General features: G+C 36.5%; 1 protein-coding gene across 1 annotated transcript in view; it reads left to right on the top strand.

Moving 5' to 3' along the window:
* HDX (highly divergent homeobox) overlaps nucleotides 1-23,711 on the top strand; it is a 177,574-nt gene that overhangs the window by 147,120 nt on the left and 6,743 nt on the right. The window contains exons 7-8 of the mRNA XM_027097871.1: nucleotides 7,701-7,780; nucleotides 10,639-10,722. Of these exons, the coding sequence (XP_026953672.1) occupies nucleotides 7,701-7,780; nucleotides 10,639-10,722 (164 nt within the window). The remainder of the gene's footprint in view (nucleotides 1-7,700; nucleotides 7,781-10,638; nucleotides 10,723-23,711) is intronic.

The raw sequence follows: 23,711 nt of genomic DNA, 5'->3' as shown, positions 1-23,711 counted from the left end.
GAGAACTGTGAGGAAATATTCTGATAAAAGGAAATTATATAAGCCCTTAAGGGGAGTTTCATTCCCCAACTCCATCTTCCCCACCTAAAAGGGAATTTTAAAAAATAAAATAGTTAATGGGAAAAAAGTGAGTTAATTTTAAGGTTGCTAATGGACCACTGCTCCTACGCTAGCATCCTTTGTCATTTAATAGCTTGCTCTCTAGACAGCTGACATAGTAATCAAGATCTAATGAGAAAAATGAGAGATAATTTAATGCATGAATCAAAAAACACTTGATGGGAAGTGAGATTGCCTAGGATTCCTCTCGGTGGCTTATTTTTCACAGCTGCATGGTAACCTTTTCATTCTCATCAGAAATTGCAAAATAAAAGCATAAAAGAATTTTCAAATACTGAGAAGAGTCTTTTTCTGTATGGTTTCCTACTAGTGCTGTCCTGTTATCATCCTCATTTTACTGATGGAGAATACTAATCTGATTTAACTGTGTGATTCTTTTGTGACAATTAAGGGAATTGTATCATCCGGCCTAGATTAACATAATACCTTTAAAATATGCTGACCATATTCTCTTCCAATTATGAAACTGTAGTCGAATGTATGTTTACTTTGAGTTTCCATTAATTACATCTTAGAGATATGGAGGCAAGATAATCAGAGTAGCTTCCCATACTATTTCAGAAAACTAACAACTTGAAACTCAATGTCCTTTATAATACAGCTGTTGATTCAATAGGGTTAGAGTCTTTTAAATGTCTAAGAAGAAAAAAAATGTCTTTAAATCAGGGCTCACATTTTACATGTCAAAAAACAATTAAAATCACTTAAAAATATTCTAGAAAAGAACTCTACGAGCAAAAACAAGGATTATTTTTTAAAACACAGTAAAAGGCAGGGTTAGCCAAAGTCACAAAAAAGTGCTGTTGATCTTTTAGCGGTTTCAAGTCCATTCTTTTGCTTCTGGGAGAGTAGGTACTTCCCTGATACAGAGCTTCTGACTTACCTCTAATTTCCTCCTACTTTCCACCTTCGCTTCTCCCATTTCCTTTGCCTTTCCATGTGTGGAGGTGAAGTGAAAGGATATGTGGTTGGCATTGAAAACGAAAAGGCTACCTGGATTCACCCCCCACACTGAACTGCAAACTTTAGCAAATGTAATAGATGACTCAGCTCCTTAATTTCAAGTTTTGTGTCTACCAAAATATATTTATGGTTGAGCAACTTTAAAGATTTATACTATCCTGAGAAGTGAACTGTCTAAAGTATAGAAACAACATCTATAATGTTAAATTCGTTAAATTTTATAACAAAGCCTCTTTTCAGCTGTACCTATTATGTATGTGGATATGCACATGAAAGATAATTCTGCGTACAGCTACTTAGTGTGAGCATGTGGCCACCACATGAAGTGCCCACTAGAGCTTTCACTGATTAGTATTCTACTTATTTATTTTCCATTTAAGAGAGCTGCTTTTGTTGAGTAATAACCAGACATATTGACAGTATTTAGCTTTCAAACTTTTACAGATGTGTAAGCTACCTATAAGCAAAAGAAAACATGCTTTATTCAGCTGTATAATTTCATACCTTTTTACTTTAGAAATCCTCAAAACAGTTTTTATATGCATCTTATAAAAGAATCATCAAATCATAGATGAATCTGTTGCTGGTAAAGCAGAACTGTTTACCAAGCTATGAGCAAGTGAGAACAGAAATGTAAGGCAAACCTCTAAGGAATGATACCAGTAAAGATCTGTTGATGAGCAATATAACTCCTATTTATAGGGCACCAGTACTAATACCAGCTCTGCATCTAAATCTGATGACAATTTTCCCTTCCTTCATTTCATTTAGTTGCTGATTACACAGGACTTGAAATACGGTGATTTGAAATGTCCTAATAATTAATAAAATTTCCTCTATCTAGGAACCACTTTTTTTAAATTTTTTATTTTATATAGGAGTATAGCCAATTAACAATGTTGTGATAGTTTCAGTTGCACAGCAAAGCGACTCAGCCATACATATACATGTATCCATTCTCCCCCAGTCTCCCCTCCCATCCAGGCTGCCACATAACATTGAGCAGAGATCCCTGTGCTAAATAGTAGGTCCTTGTCGGTTATCCTTTTTAAATATAGCAGTGTGTACATGTCAATGCCAAACTCCCTAACTATCCCTTCCCTCCACCCTTCTCCCACTGGTAACCGTAATTTCATTCTCTAAGTCTGTGAGTCTGTTTCTGTTTTGTAAATACATTCATTTTTATCGTTTCTTTTTAGTTTCCACATATAAACGATATCATATGATATTTCTCTTTCTCTGTCTGACTTACTTCACTCAGTATGGAAATCTCTAGGTGCATCTATTTTGCTGCAAATGATATTATTTCATTCTCTTTTTATGGCTGAGTAATATTCCATTGTATATGTGTACCACATCTTCTTTATCCATTCCTCTGTCAATGGACATTAAGGCTGCTTCCATGTCTTGGCTATTGTAAACAGTGATGCAATGAACATTGGGGTGCATGTATCCTTTTGGACCATGTTTTTCTCTTGATATATGCCCAGGAGTGTGATTGCAGGGTCATATGGTAGCTCTATTTTTAGTTTTTTAAGGAACCTCCATACTGTTCTCCATAGTGGCTGTACCAATTTACATTCCCACCCACAGTGTAGGAGGGTTAGGAACCATTCTTTTATAGAAAAAAAATCAGTTGAATTTTTAGTGGACTTTGCATTAAAACTCTGGTAAAACTTCCCTGAATATCTTTAATTCTCAATGCACTCATATGTGAGTTCCTGGATGAGCAATGTTTTCCTCCTAGTCATTTCCCATGTTCATACACTGCACCCTTATATGTCTTTCCATGGGAAGGAATGGACTCAAAAAATCTTAGGAGAACTGATAACTATTTCTGTTCTGCTTTCTATGGTGAAATAAATTGTTCATTACCGAGGGGCTGAGAACTTCCACTAGTATTTATCCAAACAATCTATGACATGGCTGTGCAGAAAGAAAAGAGAGAAACATTAGCCCTATTTTTCTAAGGGATAGAGGTAGGGGAAATCTTAAGACAGAGGATTATCTTGTAGACACACTATACTGTGAATTAGCCACTTCTCCTAGCTCAGCACAGAGAACTTTTTAGTACACTGATTTTTCTGAGTTAACTTTTCTTTTATTTTTTCTTTTCTCATTTTTAAACTATCAGGGTTTTTAAAAAAATTTCATTGCTGTTTTATTAGTATGACAGCCAGTGATTGACTACTCATTCATACTTACAGTATGCGAACTTCTTTTTCCAGTTTTGTTGAGATATAATTGACCTACAGCACAGTATAAGATTAAGGTGTACAACATAATAATTCGAATTACATATATCATCAAATGATTACCACAAAAGTTCTAGTAAAAATCCCCCACCTCATATAGAAACAACATTAAAGAAATAGAAAATTTTTTTCCTTGTGATGAGAGCTCTTAGGATTTACTCTCTTAGCAATTTTCATTTATAACACACAGCAGTGTTAGTTATCTTTGTCATGTTGTGCATTACATTCCTAGTATTTATTTATCTTATAACTGGAAGTTTGTACCTTTTGACCGCCTTCATCCAATCTCCCATCCACCCACCCCCTGCCTCTGGTAGCCACAAATCTGATCTCTTTTTGTATGAGTTTGTTTCTGAAGTATAATTGACCTATGATGCTTTGTTAATTCCTGATATAAAAAATAGTGATTCAATATTTCTATACATTTCAAAACGTTCACCATGACAAGTATAGTTGTCATCTGTCACTACAAAGATATTACATAATTATTGACTATAATTCCCCACACTGTACATTTCATACCTGTAACTAATTTATTTTGTAATTGAAAGTTTCTTCCAATTAATCTTCTCAACTATTTCTGTCCTGCCCACACCCCACCCCATCTGACAACCACCTGTTTGTTCCCTGTACCTATGACTCTATTTCTTTTTGATTAGTTTGTTCCTCTGTTTTGTTTTTTAGATTCCACATATAAGTGAAATCACACAGTATTTGTCATTCACTGTTTGACTTATTTCATTTAGCATAATACCCTCTAGACCCATCCATGTTTTTGCAAATGGCAAGATTTCATTCTTTTTATAGCTGAGTAATATTCCACTGTGTGTATATGTGTGTGTGTGTGTGTGTGTGTGTCTGTGTGTATACCAGATTTTTCCTTATCCATTCATCTAGCAATGGGCACTTAAATTGCTTCCATTTCTTGGCTATTGTAAGCAATGCTGCAATGAACATAGGGGTGCATATATCTTTTTGAATTAGTGTTCTCATTTTCTTTGGTGAATACCCAGAAGTGGAATTGCTAGATCATATGGTAGTTTTATTTTTAATTTTTGAGAAGTCTCCATGCTGTTTTCCATAGTATCTGCCAGCACCAATGTACATTCCCACTAACAGTACACGAGGGTTCCCTTTTCTCCCCATCCTCGCCAACAGTTGTTATTTCTTGCCTTTTTGATAATAGGCATTCTGACAGATGTGAAGTGATATCTCAAAATGGTTTTGATTTGCATTTCCCTGATGATTAGTGATGTTGAGCATCTTTTCCTGTTGGTCATCTGTATGTCTTCTTCGAAAAAAAAAATGTCTATTCAGGTCCTCTACTTATTTTTTACTTGGGTTGTTTGTATTTTTGATATTGAGTTGTATGATATCTTTGTATATTTTGGATCTTAACCCCTTATCAGATACATCCTTTGAAAATATTTTCTCCCATTCAGTAAGCGGCCTTTTTGTTTTGTTGACAGTTTCCTTTACTCTGCAAAAGCTTTTTAGTTTGATGTAGTTTTATTTGTTTATTTTTGCTTTTGTTTTCCTTGACTGAGGATATATATCCAAAAAATACTGCTAAGACTGATGTCAAGGAACTTATTACCTATGTTTTCTTCTAGAAGTTTTATAATATCAGGTCTTACAGTTAAACCTTTAATCTGTTTTGAGTTTTTGTATATGGTGTGAGAAAGTAGTCTGTTTTGATTCTTTTCTATGTAGCTGACTAGTTTTTTAAACACTATTTATTGAAGAAGCTGTACTTTCCCTATTGTATATTCTTGCCTCCCTGGTCATAGATTAATTGCCCTTATAAGTGTGGGTTCATTTCTGGGCTCTCTGATTCTGTTGATCTATGTATCTGTTTTTGTACTAGAATCTTACTGTTCATTACTGTAGCTTTATGGTATAGTATGAAATCAGGGAGCGTGCTACCTCTTGTTTTGTTCTTCTTTCTTAAGATTATTTCAGCTATTTGGGGTCTTTTGTGCTTCCATACAAATTTTAGAATTATTTTTTCTAGTTCTCTGAAAAATGCCATTGGTATTTTGGTAGGGAACGCATTGAATCTGTAGATTGCTTTGTGTAGTATGGTTCTTTTAACAATATTAATTCTTCCAACCCATGAACGCAGAATTTCTTTCCATCTGTTTTGTCATCTTCAATTTATTTCCTCAGTATCTTATAATTTTCAGAGTACAGATCTTTTACCTCCTTAGCCAGATGTATTCCTTAGTAATTTATTCTTTTTGATGCGATTGTGAATGGGATTGTTTTCATAAATTCTCTTTCTGGTAGTTCACTGTTAGTGTATAGAAACACAACAGATTTCTGCATATTAATTTGTTATCCTGCAACTTTACCAAATTCATTGACGAGTTCTAGTACTTTTTAGGGGTATATTTAGTATTTTCTATGTATAGTGTCATATCATCTGTAAACAGTAAGAGTCTTCCTTATTCCTTTCCAATTTAGATGTCTTTTATTTATTTTTCTTATCTGATTGCTATGTCTAGGACTTCCAATACTATGTTGAATAAAAGTGGTGACAGTGCCACTCACTGATGGGCAGAGTTGTGTCCCACGGTCTCTGGCTATAGGGCCCTGGGAGTCCTGGGGTTAGCACAGGTGCACTGGTGACCTGGGCCAGGTCCTGGGCACTCTGGTGGATGTAGTCAGGTCCTGGAGCAGCTGGGAGCTTAGGAGATCCTAAGGCAGTCAGCCTGCTCATGGGTGAGGCTGTGTCCCTTCCTGGCTAGCTGTTTGGTCTGCGGCATCCCAGAACTGGTGCCCACCGGTTGGTGGGCAGGGTGGGTCCTGGCACTAATAAGCTAGAGGGGGGATTCCAAAGTAGTGCTTACCAGCAACAATGTCCTTATGGTGGAATGAACTCCCCCAAATGGCTACTGCCAGCGTCTGTGTCTCCAAGATGAGTTTTAATCACCCCCTGCTTCTCCAGGAGGCTCTCTAAGATCAGCAAGTACATCTGAGCCAGGCTCCTTTCAAATTATTGCTTCTGCCCTGGATCTTGGAGGGTGTGAGATTTTGTGTGTGCCCTTTAAGAGTGGAGTCTTTTTCCCACAGCCCTCTGGCTCTCCTGAAAGTAAGCCCTGCCTTCAAAGCCAAACTTTCCGGGTAGTTCATCTTCCCAGTGCAGGACCCCTGGGCTGAGGAGCCTGACGTGGGGTTTCAATCCCTTGCTCCTTGGGGAGAACCTCTGCAATTATAATTATCCTCCTGTTTGTGGGTCACCTTCCCCAGGTGTATGGTTCTTCACTATACTGTGTCTTTGCCCCTCCTACCCCTCTTCTTGTGGCTCCTTCATTATATGTCTAGCAGTAAAGATTCTTTCCTGCTAGTCTTCATGCTGCTCTCATGGGTAGTTGCTCTGAAATAGTTGCAATTTTGGTGTGCCCATGGGAGGAGGTGAGCTCAGAGTCTTCCTACTCTGCCATCTTGGCCACTCCCCCTACAGTATCAGAATACTAAATTTTGATCATAAAAAGAATACATGTTCATTATATAAAATATTGGAACATACAATGAAAAAGTTAGAAATATTCCTACCCCTCAGTGATATCCTCTCTTGAAATGGGGTTGAGAAAATATTTATGCCAGTGTTTTCTCTGCATATATACAGGATTGTTTGTGTGTGTGTACACGCATATACACATCCCTTTTTACAAAATTGAAAATGTACTATATTTATAGCTTTATATCATGTATTTGAACATTATTTGTATCACTTTTTTCTTATTAAAATGGGCAATACATGTTTATTGTAGAAAATATTTAAATATAAATAAGCAAATGAAAGAAAATAAGAATTATTAAAGCAAGTAAATTAGACAAAATGAAGAGTAATAAAAGTTGCCTGTAATTTCAATCAGAAATAATAATGGCAATGTTTTGGTGTAAATAACATCAGTATTTCTTTTCTCCATGAAAATGTGTACTTGTTTTCTTTTATAAAATTAAGATCACAGTGTACCTATAGAGTAGATTTTGTCACCTTCAGTTTTTCTCTTTCCAATAGATCATGAATATTCTCTTTATTATCAACTATTATTCTACTTCATTTTTAGTGGCTTTCTAGTATTTATTGTAAGGATAAGCCCTACACGATTTATCCAAGCCTTCATTGTTAAGCATATAGGTTACTTCATTTTTTAAATTATAAGCAGCACAGTGATGACCATCCTTAAATTCAAATCCATCCACATTTATTTCATTAGAATACATTGTTAGAAGTAGAATTGCCATTTGTGTCTTTTTACAATAGAGAAATTATTTAAGTGATTTTGAAAAAAGCATTCTCAATAAAGTTTTAAGGAATGAAAAATGAAATCATGGCCTTCTTTGTTTCTGTAGAGGAGTCCAGTGAAGTTGTTCTAAATGAGGCAAGGGCTCATAAGGAGGAGAACCACCATACAGTATCCTCAGATAATGTGGTATGTACGTTTTGAAATTCTTTCCTCATTATATGATGGATTCCAAGGATTTGTTTCCAGTTGGTGACAATATCAGCATTGTCAGAATAAAGTCTTGCTCCACTTCACAAACCAAAACGGATCTGTTACCAATGCAATGATATGTCTTATAGGGTTTAATAAATGAAATTTAAAGCAATGTCATTTATACCGTTTTTTTTAATTTAGGAGCTTTGCAAATATAAAAACCTAATGCTTACTACACATGTGACATTTTATACATAACAAGTTATTTTGCTTCAACACATTTAGCAAAGAGCAGATTTTTTCTCATTTGACAGATGGCAGAGTTAAAAAAGTTTAGCCTGAGACCATGGAGGAAGGCTTACTTAGTTCTGGGACTTGTATCCAAGGATTCCTGATTCTTGTGTTCTTTGTTCAGACCATACCTATCTATACTGTTTTTGGAAACTTTTCTTCTTTTTAGTTAAATTGGACTCTGCTGGTCATCTTAAAAATTGCAGCAATGGAAGAAAGGCAGTATTAAGAAACTGAATAGCAAGCAGATACAGCCTACATGTGGATTAAACTGAGTTTTGTGAAAATGTAAACATTGATATGTAGAGATCTTCTCTAAGCAGCTGTATCAGCAGCATCTGTTTATATTCTGACTCCAACAAATAATACAGAAATCAAGATGGTATTAACCTAAAGTCAGACATAAAGGCAAATGTCATTGTGCTTTTGCTTTTGAATCAGTGTTTTGTGCTTGTGCTTGATTGCAAACTTTACAAATGGTCCCTATAATGGATTTTTCTGTTACAAAATGGCTGTAACTTCAAGATTTACCCTGGCTTCCATTACAAACATTATTTATCTGACACTATAATTCTGTCACATCTCCTTAATAAAAGTTGAGCACATAAAATACAGTTTTGTTCTTTTTTTGTTAGATATCAACAATATATAACAGTATTTTCCACATACAGAGTGTAATTTAGGATTGCATTTTACTGATTTCAGTCCTGATTTAAGTTTATATTTGGCCCTTCTAAGAGTAAATTCAATGGACATATAGGAAAACATACTTTTATTCTGAGGCAAAGTTGTGTTTTCATTAGATAGCTAGTAATAATTGTTTTCCACAATTATTAATTGTGCTAATATTCTTAATTTCACCAAGTAATAATCTCCTTTGCTCCAGATTTGAGTAATACTATTACAAATTATATACAATTATTTACAAATTGGAACTCTTTTCCCCTAAAGACATGTTCACTTTTAGTCTGAATTTCTCAGCATTGGATCTCCCCTGTGGCAGACATTTGAAGATAATGAATGAAGTCGTGGCATGGGATGATCCACAGTCACTTAGGCACCTAATTTTTCAAGAGCAATTGATTTTCAGAGACAAAACTCCAAACTTTCAAAAGTTGATCTCCTCTGCCTATAACTTTTGAGTGTCCCCAATTATTCATGGATGACAAATCACAAAGACATATAAGACCTATTTATATGCGCAAATCTATACAGTGGTCCTTGGGGCCTTCCTCCCTGGATTACTTAGCTCTTTTTTCCAAGAACCAATCCAAATAGAAAAATCTAAAAAAACAACATCAAAAAAGATATCAAATCTGCATTCTGGTGAGAGCTTACACGATTAAGCCCCAAGTTTATAGTGATTATAATAGAAAACAAAACATTAGATTCATCTCCAGGCAGCAGTAGAAAGCAACTTCATTGCAGCTGTCCTCCTGACTCAGAAACCAGCAGGTCACAAACGCTGTTATGGTATCATATCCTCATAGGCAATATATCAAATATGATCATTCCCAGTTCATTTGTGATTTTTAATCACCATATCTATTGCTGGGTAGGAAATTTGATTTCAAATTCTGCCTACGACATGTTGCTATTAATGTGATTGTTCTTAAAAGACTGCCTAGTGACTAACTCTAGCTTAGCTTTTCTCTTTTTTAAATTTTCTTTTGGGTTGGCAGGACTTAAATGTTTAAAAGTGTTTTTTCTTAACTGTGTTTTTCATATGCAAAAGAAAAATTAAAGCCAATTTTGTTTTTTCGTTTTACTTTTTCTTTTTTTAAAAAAAGTTCTATGATTAGAGAACTTGCCTTTCCTCCATGGTTGGAGCTTATTGGTCATTTTTTTTTCCATCAGTGCTAAGCTGTTTTGTTCATTCTTTTGACAAATATTTAATTAGTACCTACTGTGTGCGAGATACTGTACAAATTATGCTGTACCTTAATTCTAAAGCTAAGGGCAGTTTAGTGTGTCTCTTGTTCTTGCTCTCTTCTCTTTCTCACTGTCTAGTGAAGGAAACAAATCATCCTGCTCTTTTTGCCATTACACTATAAATGTCTGTTTTTAATTGTATAACTAATGGAGTGCCGTAAGTAAGTGAATTTCTTTTTAAAGCTGTATTTGACTTTGCAATACATGTCATATGTTGATATTTTACATTACAATTTGCAAAGAGATATATGGAAACTTAAAAAAGAAAGCCCTTCCAACCAATTAAATTTGGTTATCGTTGAATAGACTACCCTTATAGGAAGCAAGCTCCCTTCCTGGAGGGCACTATTTAAGCAGAGTTCGAATGCCTATTATTTCAGGGATATTGTGAAAGTGTTTTTTTTCTGTTTTAAATAGTATTACAATAATTTTCTGTTACTAAGGGAGGTGGCTCAGACACATACTGGGTGTAAAGCTGAGGAACCAGTCAGTTAGAGTTATTCTGGATAACCTAGACTAGATAACCTCATCATTAAAACTGAATATTGAATGTATATATGCTCTATACATTATTGAGTATAGTGATGATCAGATATATATTTAGGAAAACTTCTTTACTTGTGTTACAGAAAATAGAAATTATTGATGATGAAGAAAGTGACATGATAAGTAATTCTGAAGTAGAACAAGTGAATTCTCTCTTGGATTATAAGGTAAAAGTATTTTCAGATTCTGAATTTTTTAAGAGAAGGTATTAAAGGAGGCAGACTTTTACAGTACCTCCATACCGGTTTATTTCACTTCTATTTGATAAATTAGGTATACTGGGACTCTGCATTGACTCTCTCAGGCACTTGGATATCAGTCAGAGTGCTGGACATTTTAATTAATGCTGGCTGGTTTAGTGGTTATGGTTTTAAGCACAGTTTGCTGAACAGGAGTAATTATTGATGGTGTATGGCAAGATAAGGCATAGTGGTGGTTAATGTGAAATGTATGACAATGGCTTTTTAAAGTCCATGTTCATTTTTAAATGATGGTAAAGGGGGTATTTTCTCCAGTGTCCCTTGCTAATTTTATCTTGAATTTCAATTTCTGAAGACATTTTTTGAATATAAGAATATACCTGTTTTAGAAGTTTAAAAACAATTCCCAAAGCAAATACTGAATGAATATTAAAAGAAATTACCTTTTCTTAATGTCATTTGTTACTGAACTGAAAGACTTACTTTGACAGTGTGCCATACATAATTTTGTTATTATTAAATTTTGACATAAACTATCAGTCTAATATGTCAATATGTTTTCTGCATAGAGGTGTAATTGTTTTCCCTTTGTTAATCAATATCCTGTCTTACTAGGTAATTTGGGGCCTTCTGAAATTTGGCAACAGATTCATCCATTTCATGTACAAAAGCTATTTTCTTAAATATCATACATCTTCAAAGCAGAGACTAGTAATCTTAAGATATTAACAATAAATAACATTTAATCAGAAAAGACAACAGCTGTCATTTTCTCAAAAATATTTTCAGTTTTACTATAATTGAAAGTTATGTCATTCAACAGATTCTGTTTTCCAAATGTTCATAACATGTCAGACTTTAAAATATTGAACATTGTAAACACAGAAGGAAATTAGTTTTTGAAATTTATTTGCTAAGTGGTCAAAGAGCACAATATAATCCTATATTTAAACTGTATTTTCAGCTAATAAAATTATAAAGTTGTTGGTTCTGAGGAACAGGAGATCCTTGTAATCACTCCCACATGGTCATACAATATTTCTAAATGCCCAGTTCAGAATTAAAATGGCTCTGCAAGCCACCACTTGGCACAGGCTATGGAAACTACAAACGAGAGGACCGGATTGCACAGCTGTTAAGTGTGCTTCACTTAGTACACGCAAACAGTTCAGATAAGGCTGGACCCAGAACTCAGAGGATTCTTTCTAGTACATTTCCACTCTGGGGCACGAGCCCACTTGAGAAGGTTTCAAGCTGAAGACCTGGACAGGCCAGAGTATCCAGCCCAGAAATTTGAATTATCATTTTAATTGACTTCTAAAGGACATTTAATGATCCAGTGTTTTCTTTTTTTTTTTTAACATCTTTATTGGTGTACAATTGCTTTACAAGGGTGTGTGAGTTTCTGCTTTATAACAAAGTGAATCAGTTATACATATACATATGTTCCCATAACTCTTCCCTCTTGCATCTCCCTCCCTCCCACCCTCCCTATCCCACCCCTCCAGGTGGTCACAAAGCACCGAGCTGATCTCCCTGTGCTATGCAGCTGCTTCCCACTAGCTATCTAACTTACGTTTGGTAGTGTATATATGTCCATGCCTCTCTCTTGCTTTGTCACAGCTCACCCTTCGCCCTCGCCATACCCTCAAGTCCGTTCTCTAGTAGGTTTGTGTCTTTATTCCTGTCATACCCCTAGGTTCTTCATGACATTTTTTTCTTAAATTCCATATATATGTGTTAGCATACGGTATTTGTCTCTCTTTCTGACTTACTTCACTCTGTACGACAGACTCTAGGTCTATCCACCTCATTACAAATAGCTCAATTTCGTTTCTATTTATGGCTGAGTAACATTCCATTGTATATATGGGCCACATCTTCTTTATCCATTCATCCGATGATGGGCACTTAGGCTGTTTCCATCTCTGGGCTATTGTAAATAGAGCTGCAATGAACATTTTGGTACATGACTCTTTCTGAATTATGGTTTTCTCAGGGTATATGTCCAGTAGTGGGATTGCTGGGTCACATGGTTGTTCTATTTGTAGTTTTTTAAGGAACCTCCATACTGTTCTCCATAGTGGCTGTACCAATTCACATTCCCACCAGCAGTGCAAGAGTGTTCCCTTTTCTCCACACCCTCCCCAGCATTTATAGTCTCTAGATTTTTTGAAGATGGCCATTCTGACTGGTGTGAGATGATATCTCATTGTAGTTTTGATTGGCATTTCTCTAATGATTAATGATGTTGAGCTTTCTTTCATGTGCTTGTTGGCAGTCTGTATATTTTCTTTGGAGAAATGTCTATTTAGGTCTTCTGCCCATTTTTGGATTGGGTTGTTTCTTTTTTTTGTTATTGAGCTGCATGAGCTGCTTGTAAATATTGGAAATTAATCCCTTGTCAGTTGCTTCATTTGCAAATATTTTCTCCCATTCTGAGGGTTGTCTTTTGGTCTTGTTTATGGTTCCCTTTGTTGTGCAAAAGCTCTGAAGTTTCATTAGGTCCCATTTGTTTATTTTTGTTTTTATTTCCATTTCTCTAGGGTGTGGGTCAAAAGGACCTTGCTGTGATTTATGTCATACAGTGTTCTGCCTATGACTTCCTCTAAGAGTTTTATAGTTTCTGGCCTTACATTTAGGTCTTTAATCCATTTTGAGCTTCTTTTTGTGTATGGTGTTAGGGAGTGATCTAATCTCATACTTTTACATGTACCTGTCCAGTTTTCCCATAACCACTTATTGAAGAGGCTGTCCTTTCTCTACGGTACATTCCTGCATCCATTATCAAAGATATGGTGACCATATGTGTGTGGGTTTATCTCTGGGCTTTCTATCCTGTTCCATTGATCTATCTTTCTGTTTTTGTGCCAGTAACATACTGTCTTGATTACTGTAGCTTTGTAGTATAGTCTGAAGTCAGGGAGCCTGATTCCTCCAGTTCCTTTTTTCGTTCTCAAGATTGCTTTGGCTATTCGGGGTCTTTTGTGTTTCCACACAAATTGTGAACTTTTTGTTCTAGTTCTGTGAAAAATGCCAGTGGTAGTTTGATAGAGATTGCACTGAATCTGTTGATTGCTTTGGGTAGTAGAGTAATTTTCACAATGTTGATTCTTCCAATCCAAGAACATGGTATATCTCTCCATCTATTTGTATCATTTTTAATTTTTTTCATCAGTGTCTTATAATTTTCCGCATACAGGTGTTTTGTCTCCTTAGGTAGGTTTATTCCTAGATATTTTATTCTTTTTGTTGCAGTGGTAAATGGGAGTGTTTTCTTGATTTCACTTTCAGATTTTTCGTCATTACTGCATAGGAATGCCACAGATTTCTGTGCATTAATTTTGTATCCTGCAACTTTACCGAATTCATTGATCAGCTCTAGTAGTTTTCTGGTAGCATTTTTAGCATTCTTTATGTATAGTATCAGGTCATCTGCAAACAGTGACAGTTTTACTTCTTCTTTTTCGATTTGGATTATTTTATTTCCTTTTCTTCTCTGATTGCTGTGGCTACAACTTCCAAATCTATGTTGAAAAAGAGTGGTGAGAGTGGGCAACCTTATCTTGTTCCTGATCTTAGTGGAAATGCTTTCAGTTTTACACCATTGAGGATGATGTTGGCTGTGGGTTTGTCATATATGGCCTTTATTATGTTGAGGAAAGTTCCCTCTATGCCTACATTCTGCACGGTTTTTATCATAAATGCGTGTTGAATTTTGTTGAAAGTTTTCTCTGCATCTATTGAGATGATCATATGTTTTTTCTCCTTCAATTTGTTAATATGGTTTATCACATTGATTAATTTGTGTATATTTAAGAATCCTTGTATTCCTGGAATAAACCTCACTTGATTATGTTGGATGATCCCTTTAATGTGCTGTTGGATTCTGTTTGCTAGTGTTTTGTTGAGGATTTTTGCATCTATGTTCATCAGTGATATTTGCCTATAGTTTTCTTTTATGTGACATCTTTTTCTGGTTTTGGTATCAAGGTAATAGTGGCCTCGTAGAATGAATTTGGGAGTGTTCCTCCCTCTGCTATATTTTTGAAGAGTTTGAGAAGGATAGGTGTTAGCTCTTCTCTAAATGTTTGATTGAATTCGCCTGTGAAGCCATCTGGTCCTGGGCTTTTGTTTTTTGGAAGATTTTTCATCACAGTTTCAATTTCACTGTTTGTGATTGGCCTGTTTATATTTTCTATTTCTTCCTGATTCAGTCTTGGCAGGTTGTGCATTTCTAAGAATTTGTCCACTTCTTGCAGGTTGTCCATTTTATTGGCACAGACCTGCTTGCAGTAATCTCTCATGATCTTTTCTATTTCTGCAGTGCCAGTTGTTACTTCTCATTTTCCATTTCTAATTCTATTGATTTGAGTCTTCTCCCTTTTTTTCTTAATGAGTGTGGCTAATGGTTTATCTATTTTGTTTGTCTCCTCAAAGAACCAGCTTTTAGTTTTATTGATCTTTGCTATTGTTTCCTTCATTTCTTTTTCATTTATTTCTGATCTGATTTTTATGATTTATTTCCCTCTGCTAAATTTGGGGGTTTTTCTTTGTTTTTCTTTCTCTAATTGCTTTACATGCAATAATACATTGTTTATTCGAGATGTTTCCTGTTTCTTAAAGTGGGCTTGTATTGCTATAAATTTCCCTCTTAGAACTGCTTTTGCTGCATCCCATAGGCTTTGGGTCATCATGTCTCCATTGTCATTTGTATCCAGGTATTTTATGATTTCCTCTTTGATTTCTTCAGTTATCACTTCGTTATTAAGTAGTGTATTGTTTAGCCTCCATGTGTTTGTATTTTTTACAGATCTTTTCCTGTAATTGATATCTAGTCTCATAGCGTTGTGATTGGAAAACATACTTGAAACAATTTCAATTTTCTTAAATTTACCAAGGCTTGATTTATGACCAAAGATATGATCTATCCTGGAGAATGTTCCATGTGCACTTGAGAAAAATGTGTATTCTGTTGTTTTTGGATAGAATGTCCTGTAAATATCAATTAAGTCCATCTTGTTTAATGTATCATTTAAAGCGTGTGTTTCCCTATTTATTTTCATTTTGGATGATCTGTCCATTGGTGAAAGTGGGGTGTTAAAGTCCCCTACTATGAATGTGTTACTGTCGATTTCCCCTTTTATGGCTGTTAGTATTTGCCCTATGTTTTGAGGTGCTCCTATGTTGGGTGCATAAATATTTACAATTGTTATATCTTCTTCTTGGATCGATCCCTTGATCATTATGTAGTGTCCTTCTTTGTCTCTTGTAATAGTCTTTATTTTAAAGTCTATTTTGTCTGATATGAGAATCGCTACTCCAGCTTTCTCTTCGTTTCCATTTGCATGGAATATCTTTTTCCATCCCCTCACTTTCAGTCTGTATGTGTCTCAAGGTCTGAAGTGGGTCTCTTGTAGACAGCATATATATGGGTCTTGTTTTTGTATTCATTCAGCCAATCTGTGTCTTTTTGTGGGAGCATTTAGTCCATTTACATTTAAGGTAATGATCGATATGTATGTTCCTGTTCCCATTTTCTAAATTGTTTTGGGTTTGTTACTGTAGGTCTTTTCCTTCTCTTGTGTTTCTTGCCTAGAGAAGTTTCTTCAGCATTTGTTGTAAAGCTGGTTTGGTGGTGCTGAACTCTCTCAGCTTTTGCTTGTCTGTAAAGGTTTTAATTTCTCCATCAAATCTGAATGAGATCCTTGCTGGGTAGAGTAATCTTGGTTGCAGGTTTTTCTCCTTCATCACTTTAAATATGTCCTGCCACTCCCTTCTGGCTTGCAGAGTTTCTGCTGAAAGATCAGCTGTTAACCTTATGGGGATTCCCTTGTGTGTTATTTGTTGTTTTTCCCTTGCTGCTTTTAATATGCTTTCTTTGTATTTAATTTTTGATAGTTTGATTAATACGTGTCTTGGCATATTTCTCCTTGGATTTATCCTGTATGGGACTCTCTGTGCTTCCTGGGGTTGATTATCTATTTCCTTCCCCATATTAGGGAAATTTTCAACTATAATCTCTTCAAATATTTTCTCAGTCCCTTTCTTTTTCTCTTCTTCTTCTGGAACCCCTATAATTCGAATGTTGGAGCGTTTAATGTTGTCCCAGAGGTCTCTGATACTTCCTCAGTTCTTTTCATTCTTTTTTCTTTCTTCTGCTCTGCAGTAGTTATTTCCACTATTTTATCTTCCGGGTCACTTATCTGTTCTTCTGCCTCAGTTATTCTGCTACTGATCCCATCTAGAGTATTTTTCATTTCATTTATTGTGTTGTTCATCATTGTTTGTTTCATCTTTAGTATTTCTAGGTCCTTGTTAAAAGTATCTTGCATTTGTCTATTCTATTTTCAAGATTTTGGATCATCTTTACTATCATTATTTTGAATTCTCTTTCAGGTAGACTGCCTATTTCCTCTTCATGTGTTAGGTCTGGTGGGTTTTTATCTTCCTCCTTCATATGCCGTGTGTTTTTCTGTCTTCTCATTTTGCTTATCTTACTGTGTTTGGGGTCTCCTATTTGCAGGCTGCAGGTTCATAGTTCCCATTGTTTTTGATGTCTGTCCCCAGTGGCTAAGGTTGGTTCAGTGGGTTGTGTAGGCTTTCTGGTGGAGGGGACTAATGCCTGTGTTCTGGTGGATGGGGCTGGATCTTGTCTTTCTGGTGGGCATGTCCACATCTGGTGTTGTGTTTTGGGGTGTCTGTGGATTTATTATGATTTTAGGTAGCCTCTCTGCTAATGGCTGGGGTAGTGTTCCTGTTTTGCTAATTGTTTGGCATAGGGTGTCCAGCACTGTAGTTTGCTGCTTGTTGAATGAAGCTGGGTGGTGGCGTTGAGATGGAGATCTCTGGGAGATTTTTGCCGTTTGATATTATGTGGAGCTGGGAGGTCACTTGTTGTCCAGTGTCCTGAAGTTGGCTCTCCCACCTCAGAGGCACATCACTGACTCCTGGCTGCAGCACCAAAAGCCTTTCATCCACATGGCTCAGGAAAAGGGAGGAAAAGTAGAGAGAAAGAATTAGTAGAATTATAAGAAAGAAAGAAAGAAAGAAAGAAAGAAAGAAAGGTGGGAAGGCAGGAAGGAAGGAAGAAAGAAATAAAGAAGGAACGAAAGAAAGAAAGGAGGGAAGGAGGGAGGGAGGAACAGTTGGAGGAAGGAAGGAAGGAAGGAAGGAGGGAAGGAAGGAAAAAAGAAAGAAAGAAAGACGATAAAATAAAATAAAGTGAAATATAATAAAGTTATTAAATTAAAAAATAATTATTAAGAAAAATAATTTAAAAAAAAAACAAAAAACGGATGGATAGAACCTTAGGACAAATGGTGGAAGCAAAGCTATACAGACAAAATCTCATACAGAACTTACACATACACACTCACAAAAAGAGGAAAAGGGGAAAAAATCATAAATCTTGCTCTCAAAGTCCACCTCCTCAATTTGGGATGATTCGTTGTCTAAAGGAGGGAAGGAAGGAAGGAAGGAAGGAAGGAAGGAAGGAAAGAAAGAAAGAAAGAAAGAAAGAAAGAAAAAAAGAAAGAAAGAAAGAAAGAAAGAAAGAAAGAAGGAAAGAAAGGAAGGAAGAAAGAAGGAAGATAAGTAAAATAAAATAAAGTTATTAACATTAAAATTAATTATTAAGAAAAAAATTTAAAAAACAATGGATGCATAGAACCCTAGGACAAATGGTGGAAGCAAAGCTATACAGAAAAAATCTCACAGAGTAGCATACACATACACACTCACTAAAAGAGGAAAAGGGGAAAAAAATCATAAATCTTGCTCTCAAAGTCCACCTCCTCAATTTGGGATGATTCATTGTCTAAAGGAGGGAAGGAAGAAAGAAAGAAAGAAAGAAAGAAGGAAAGAAAGAAAGAAAGAAAGAAAGAAAGATAGAAGGTAAGTAAAATAAAATAAAGTTATTAAAATTAAATATTAAGAAAAAAATTTAAAAAAAAACAAAAGAAAAACGGACAGATAGAACCCTAGGAAAAATGGTGGAAGCAAAGCTATACAGACAAAATCTCACACAGAAGCGTACACATGCACAAAAGGAGGAAAAGGGGAAAAAATCATAAACCTTGCTCTCAGAGTCCACCTCCTCAGTTTGGAATGATTTGTTGTCTATTCATGTATTCCACAGATGCAGGGTACATCAAGTTGATTGTGGAGCTTTAATCGGCTGCTTCTGAGGCTGCTGGGAAGAGATTTCCCTTTCTCTTCTTAGTTCTCACAGCTCCCAGGGTCTCAGCTTTGGATTTGGCCCCGCCTCTAAGTGTAGGTCGCCGGAGGGCGACTGTTTTTTGCTCAGACAGGATGGGGTTCAAGGAGCCGCTGATTCGGGGGCTCTGGCTCACTCAGGCCGGGGGGGAGGGAGGGGCACGGAGTGCGGGGCGAGCCTGCGGCGCCAGAGGCCGGCATGACAATGCACCAGCCTGAGGCGCGCCGTGCGTTCTCCCGGGGAAGTTGTCCCTGGATCCCGGCAACCTGGCAGCTGTGGGCTGCACAGGCTCCCCAGAAGGGAGGTGTGGATAGTGACCTGTGCTCACACCCAGGCTTCTTGGTGGCAGCAGCAGCAGCCTTAGCTGTCTCTGGGGTCTGCGCTTTTAGCCGCAGCTCGTGCCCGTCTCTGGAGCTCCTTTAAACATCGCTCTTAATCCCCTCTCCTTGCGCACCAAGAAACAAAGAGGGAAGAAAAAGTCTCTTGCCTCTTCCACAGCTCCAGACCTTTTCCCGGACTCCCTCCCGGCTAGCCGTGGTGCACTAACCCCTTCAGGCTGTGTTCACACCGCCAACCCCAGTCCTCTCCCTGCCCTCCGATCAAAGCCCGAGCCTCAGCTCGCAGCCCCGCCCGCCCCGGCTGGTGAGCAGACAAGTCTGTCGAGCTGGTGAGTGCCGGTCAGCACCAATCCTCTGCGTGGATCTCACCGCTTTGCCCTCCGCACGCCTGTTGCTGCACTCTCCTCCGCGGCTCTGAAGCTCCCCGCCTCTGGCACCCACAATCTCTGCCCGCGAAGGGGCTTCCTAGTGTGGGGAAACCTTTCCTCCTTCACAGCTCCCTCCCACTGGTGCAGGTCCCATCCCTATACTTTTGTCTCTGTTTTTTCTTTGTTTCTTTTGCCCTACCCAGGTACGTGGGGAGTTTCTTGCCTTTTGGGAGGTCTAAGGTCTTCTGCCAGCGTTCAGTAGGTGTTCTGTAGGAGTTGTTCCACGTGTAGATGTATTTCTGATGTATCTGTGGGGAGGAAGGTGATCTCCGCGTCTTACTCTTCCGCCATCTTCCCCTCGTCCCAGTGTTTTCCATTTTGGTAAATTCTGCGGGAACAAGGGGTCTTTCGCTACCTTATTAAGGATATCTTTTATAAAACATCACCATCCTACATGACCTTTTTTTTTTTTACATCTTTATTGGAGTATAATTTCTTTACAATGTTGTGTTAGTTTCTGCTTTATAACAAAGTGAATCAGTTATACATATGCATATGTTCCCATATCTTTTCCCTCTTGCGTCTCCCTCCCTCCCACCTTCCCTATCCCACCCCTCTAGGTGGTCACAAAGCACCGAGCTGATCTCCCTTAGCTATGCAGCTACTTCCCACTAGCTATCTATTTTACATTTGGTAGTGTATATGTGTCCATGCCACTCTCTCACTTTGTCACAGCTTACCCTTCCCCCTCCCCATATCCTCACGTCCATTCTCTAGTACGTCTGTATCTTTATTCCTGTCTTACCCCTAGGTTCTTCATGACATTTTTTTTCTTACATTCCGTATATATGTGTTAGCATACGGTATTTGTTTTTCTCTTTCTGACTTACTTCACTCTGTATGACAGACTCTAGGTCCATCCACCTCATTACAAATAGCTCAATTTCGTTTCTTTTTATGGCTGAGTAATATTTAACTCTCAAAAATTAGCACGTATATAGAAAATATGTCTCTTTATAATCATTATTTGAGATATTTCGGTTCACTTCATCAGTGAATTTTGTTACCTTAATTCTGAAGTACCTGTAAGTGAAACCTCATATAGCAGTTCTCAATGCTGATTTCAGTAAGTTGATTTAAAATAGCCTTACCAGGGACTTCCCTGGTGGTCCAGTGGTTGAGACTGCACTCCCAGTGCAGGGGGACACAGGTTCGATCCCTGGCCAGGGAACTAAGATCCTGCATGCCGTGTAGTGCAGCCAGAAAAATAAATAAATAAAATAGACTTACCAGTTTGGAAATGTAATCTTCATTGAGAGAACATTCTTTTATTCTATTTGCATACACATGCTAGTGTTCTTTGTTTGGGGATCAAAATCACCTTGCTGGTTTCTTGAATATATTCATCATAAGCTTCTTGTAGATACTTATCTTATTCATGTTTATGTTACCTGGTCTAGTGCCTAGGACATAGGTGTCCTGTAAGTAGTTCCTGAGTGAGTGAATAAATTAATTTATCCTTGGAAATACTTTTAATATTATTATGCAAGTGCTCAATTATATAAAATCAATTAAGATCTGCAGCTGTATTATTATAACTTATTTCCCCCCACACTAAATTGAACAATGTCTCGTTGTTCTTGGGATTCACTGTAGCAAAATGAAAGAATGTTTTTTATGTGTGTTTGGTAATTACTACTATGCAAACATCACTATTCAGTGTGGGCATAGTGGAGTTTCTGACTGAGATATTTGCTAGAAATCCATATTGCTAGGAGTTCTAACTAACCCCAAATGTTTATAACACAAGTTGATGAGCTGAGTTTCTGAGGCATGAGTAGCTATATCATAAAATAACACCTCATGTTTGGCATCCATCAATAGCCTGCTCAGAGATCAAAGCCCCGGTTCTCATGAAGCCTTGAGTGCTCCCTACAGTTATCTTGGAGAATTGACAAAGTTTAGTGGGAATGTAGGGAAGATTTTAAAAAGAAAAATGAGCTAGGTCTTTTTTCGTGAAATGCAGTGACTGATGTTATCTTACTAGTTCTTCTCGCAAACCATTTGCTTAGGAAAATCTCGAAAGTACACATAAATTACTGCCTGTAATCTAGGAAGTGTTTAATAGGCTTGCAAAAAGCAGCTCCAAGAAGAAAATGTCTGAAATATTAAATTATCTTAAAGCTGTTTATGTTTTAAAAACATTGCATAAATACTGAGGAGGAGGAATATTTGCATGAGAAGAGATCTGCATACCAAAAGATGCTTCCTGACTTTTGCAAATGTGAATTACTGTTTTTAAAATGTTTTCTAATGGACTGTGAGTGTAGCTCTAGGGGATTGCACTTTCAAAGGACACTATGATAATGATGATAGATATCTCCTGTATTCAAAAAGACTTCCTGGTCAGCACTTTACTAATACTGCTGTTCTGACAATGAATACTAAAAATACAAAAAGTTTAGAATTAGTCAAGTGTATTACAGCAGGAGCACATGGAATTTTATTATAATGCTTGCTTATAACTTAGATTACTGTAGAGTGCCTTTGAACAAGGAATTTAGCTTGAATCATCATTTGCAGATCATTCACTTGATATTAAATGGTCTGAAAAGGAAGCAGTTTTATTAGGTAAAATAAGTTCTAAACTGAGCTGATAAAATAATTGATGCAGTAAACATATTCATAGATAGAATATGATTAATACAACTGTATCCTCTCAATTGAAACAAGAATTCCCATAGAATTAACTAATTTTATGCAGCTTTTTGAGCAAATGCTGTTAAAGGTCCTGCTATGCTCTTTGAGACAGATTCTCTTGTTGCAGAGAATACGTACAGCTTATTTTCAAGTTTTTGGCAAGAGGGCTGGGTAATAAATTTTTAATCAGTTTTTTTGATATGTAAGTTACATACAATAAAATTCACCTTTTCATACATTTAGTTTTGACAATTGGACACAGTTGTGTAACCATGAACACAATTTGTTATTCATCTGCTGATGAACACTTGTGTTTCTTCTAGTTTGGGGTTATTATGAATAAAGCTGCTATGAATATTCATGTCTGTCTTTTTGTGGACATGTGTTTTTACTTCCCTTGGGTAAATACTTAAGAGTAGGATTGCTGAGTCAGATGGTAAAAAAAGGGTATGTTTAATTTTATAAAAAACTGCCAAAACATTTTCCAAAGTTGCTGTACTGCTTTACACTCCCACCAGCAAAGTATGAGACTTCTAATTGCTCCACATTCTCATCAACACTTGCTATTGTCAGTCTCTTTAACATTAGCCATTGTAGTATGTTGGTGGTAGTATCTCTTTGGGATTTTAATTTGCATTTCCTTAATGATAAACAATATTAAGCATTTTCACATATTTATTGGCCATTCACATTTCTTCTTTGATAAAGTGTATGTTCAAATATTTTGCCTGCTTTTTATTCTGTTGCTGGTCCTATATTTGTGCTGCAAGAGCTCTTTATGTATTCTGAATGTAAGTCCTTTATCAGATATGTGATTTACAAATTTTTTCTCCTAATATGTAGCACGTATTTTTATTTTCTTAAGTGTCTTTTGAAAAGCAAAGGCTGTGTTTTTTTTTTTTTTTTTATGAAATCCTTCTTTTAAATTTCATGCTTTTTGTGTCCTATTGAAAAATCTTTGCCTAACCCAAGGACATAAAGATATTTTTCCTCTGTTTTCCTCTAGAAGTTTTATAGTTTTAGGTTCTACATTTAGGCCTACGATCCATTTCTTATTAAATTTTGTATATGGTGTGAGGTAAGGGTTAATAATCATTTTTGGAGGGGGTATGGATTTACAATTGTTCAGCCACTGTTTTTTGAAAGACTGTTCTTTCTTTGTCCATTGAATTACCTCAGCATCTTCATCAAAAATCAACCAAATATGTATATGTACATATATATATGTATTATATATGTATAAAGTAATATATAATAAATATTTCTGGACTCTCTGTTCTGTCCATTGATCTATATGTCCACCCTTTTGACAATACCACACTTTCTTGACTA

The sequence above is a fragment of the Aethalodelphis obliquidens genome, unplaced genomic scaffold (genome assembly GCF_003676395.1).
Source record: "Aethalodelphis obliquidens isolate GAN/ISIS:26980383/991018 unplaced genomic scaffold, ASM367639v1 scaffold117, whole genome shotgun sequence".
NCBI lineage: Eukaryota > Metazoa > Chordata > Mammalia > Artiodactyla > Delphinidae > Aethalodelphis > Aethalodelphis obliquidens.
This window is presented reverse-complemented; position numbering and strand designations above follow the sequence as displayed.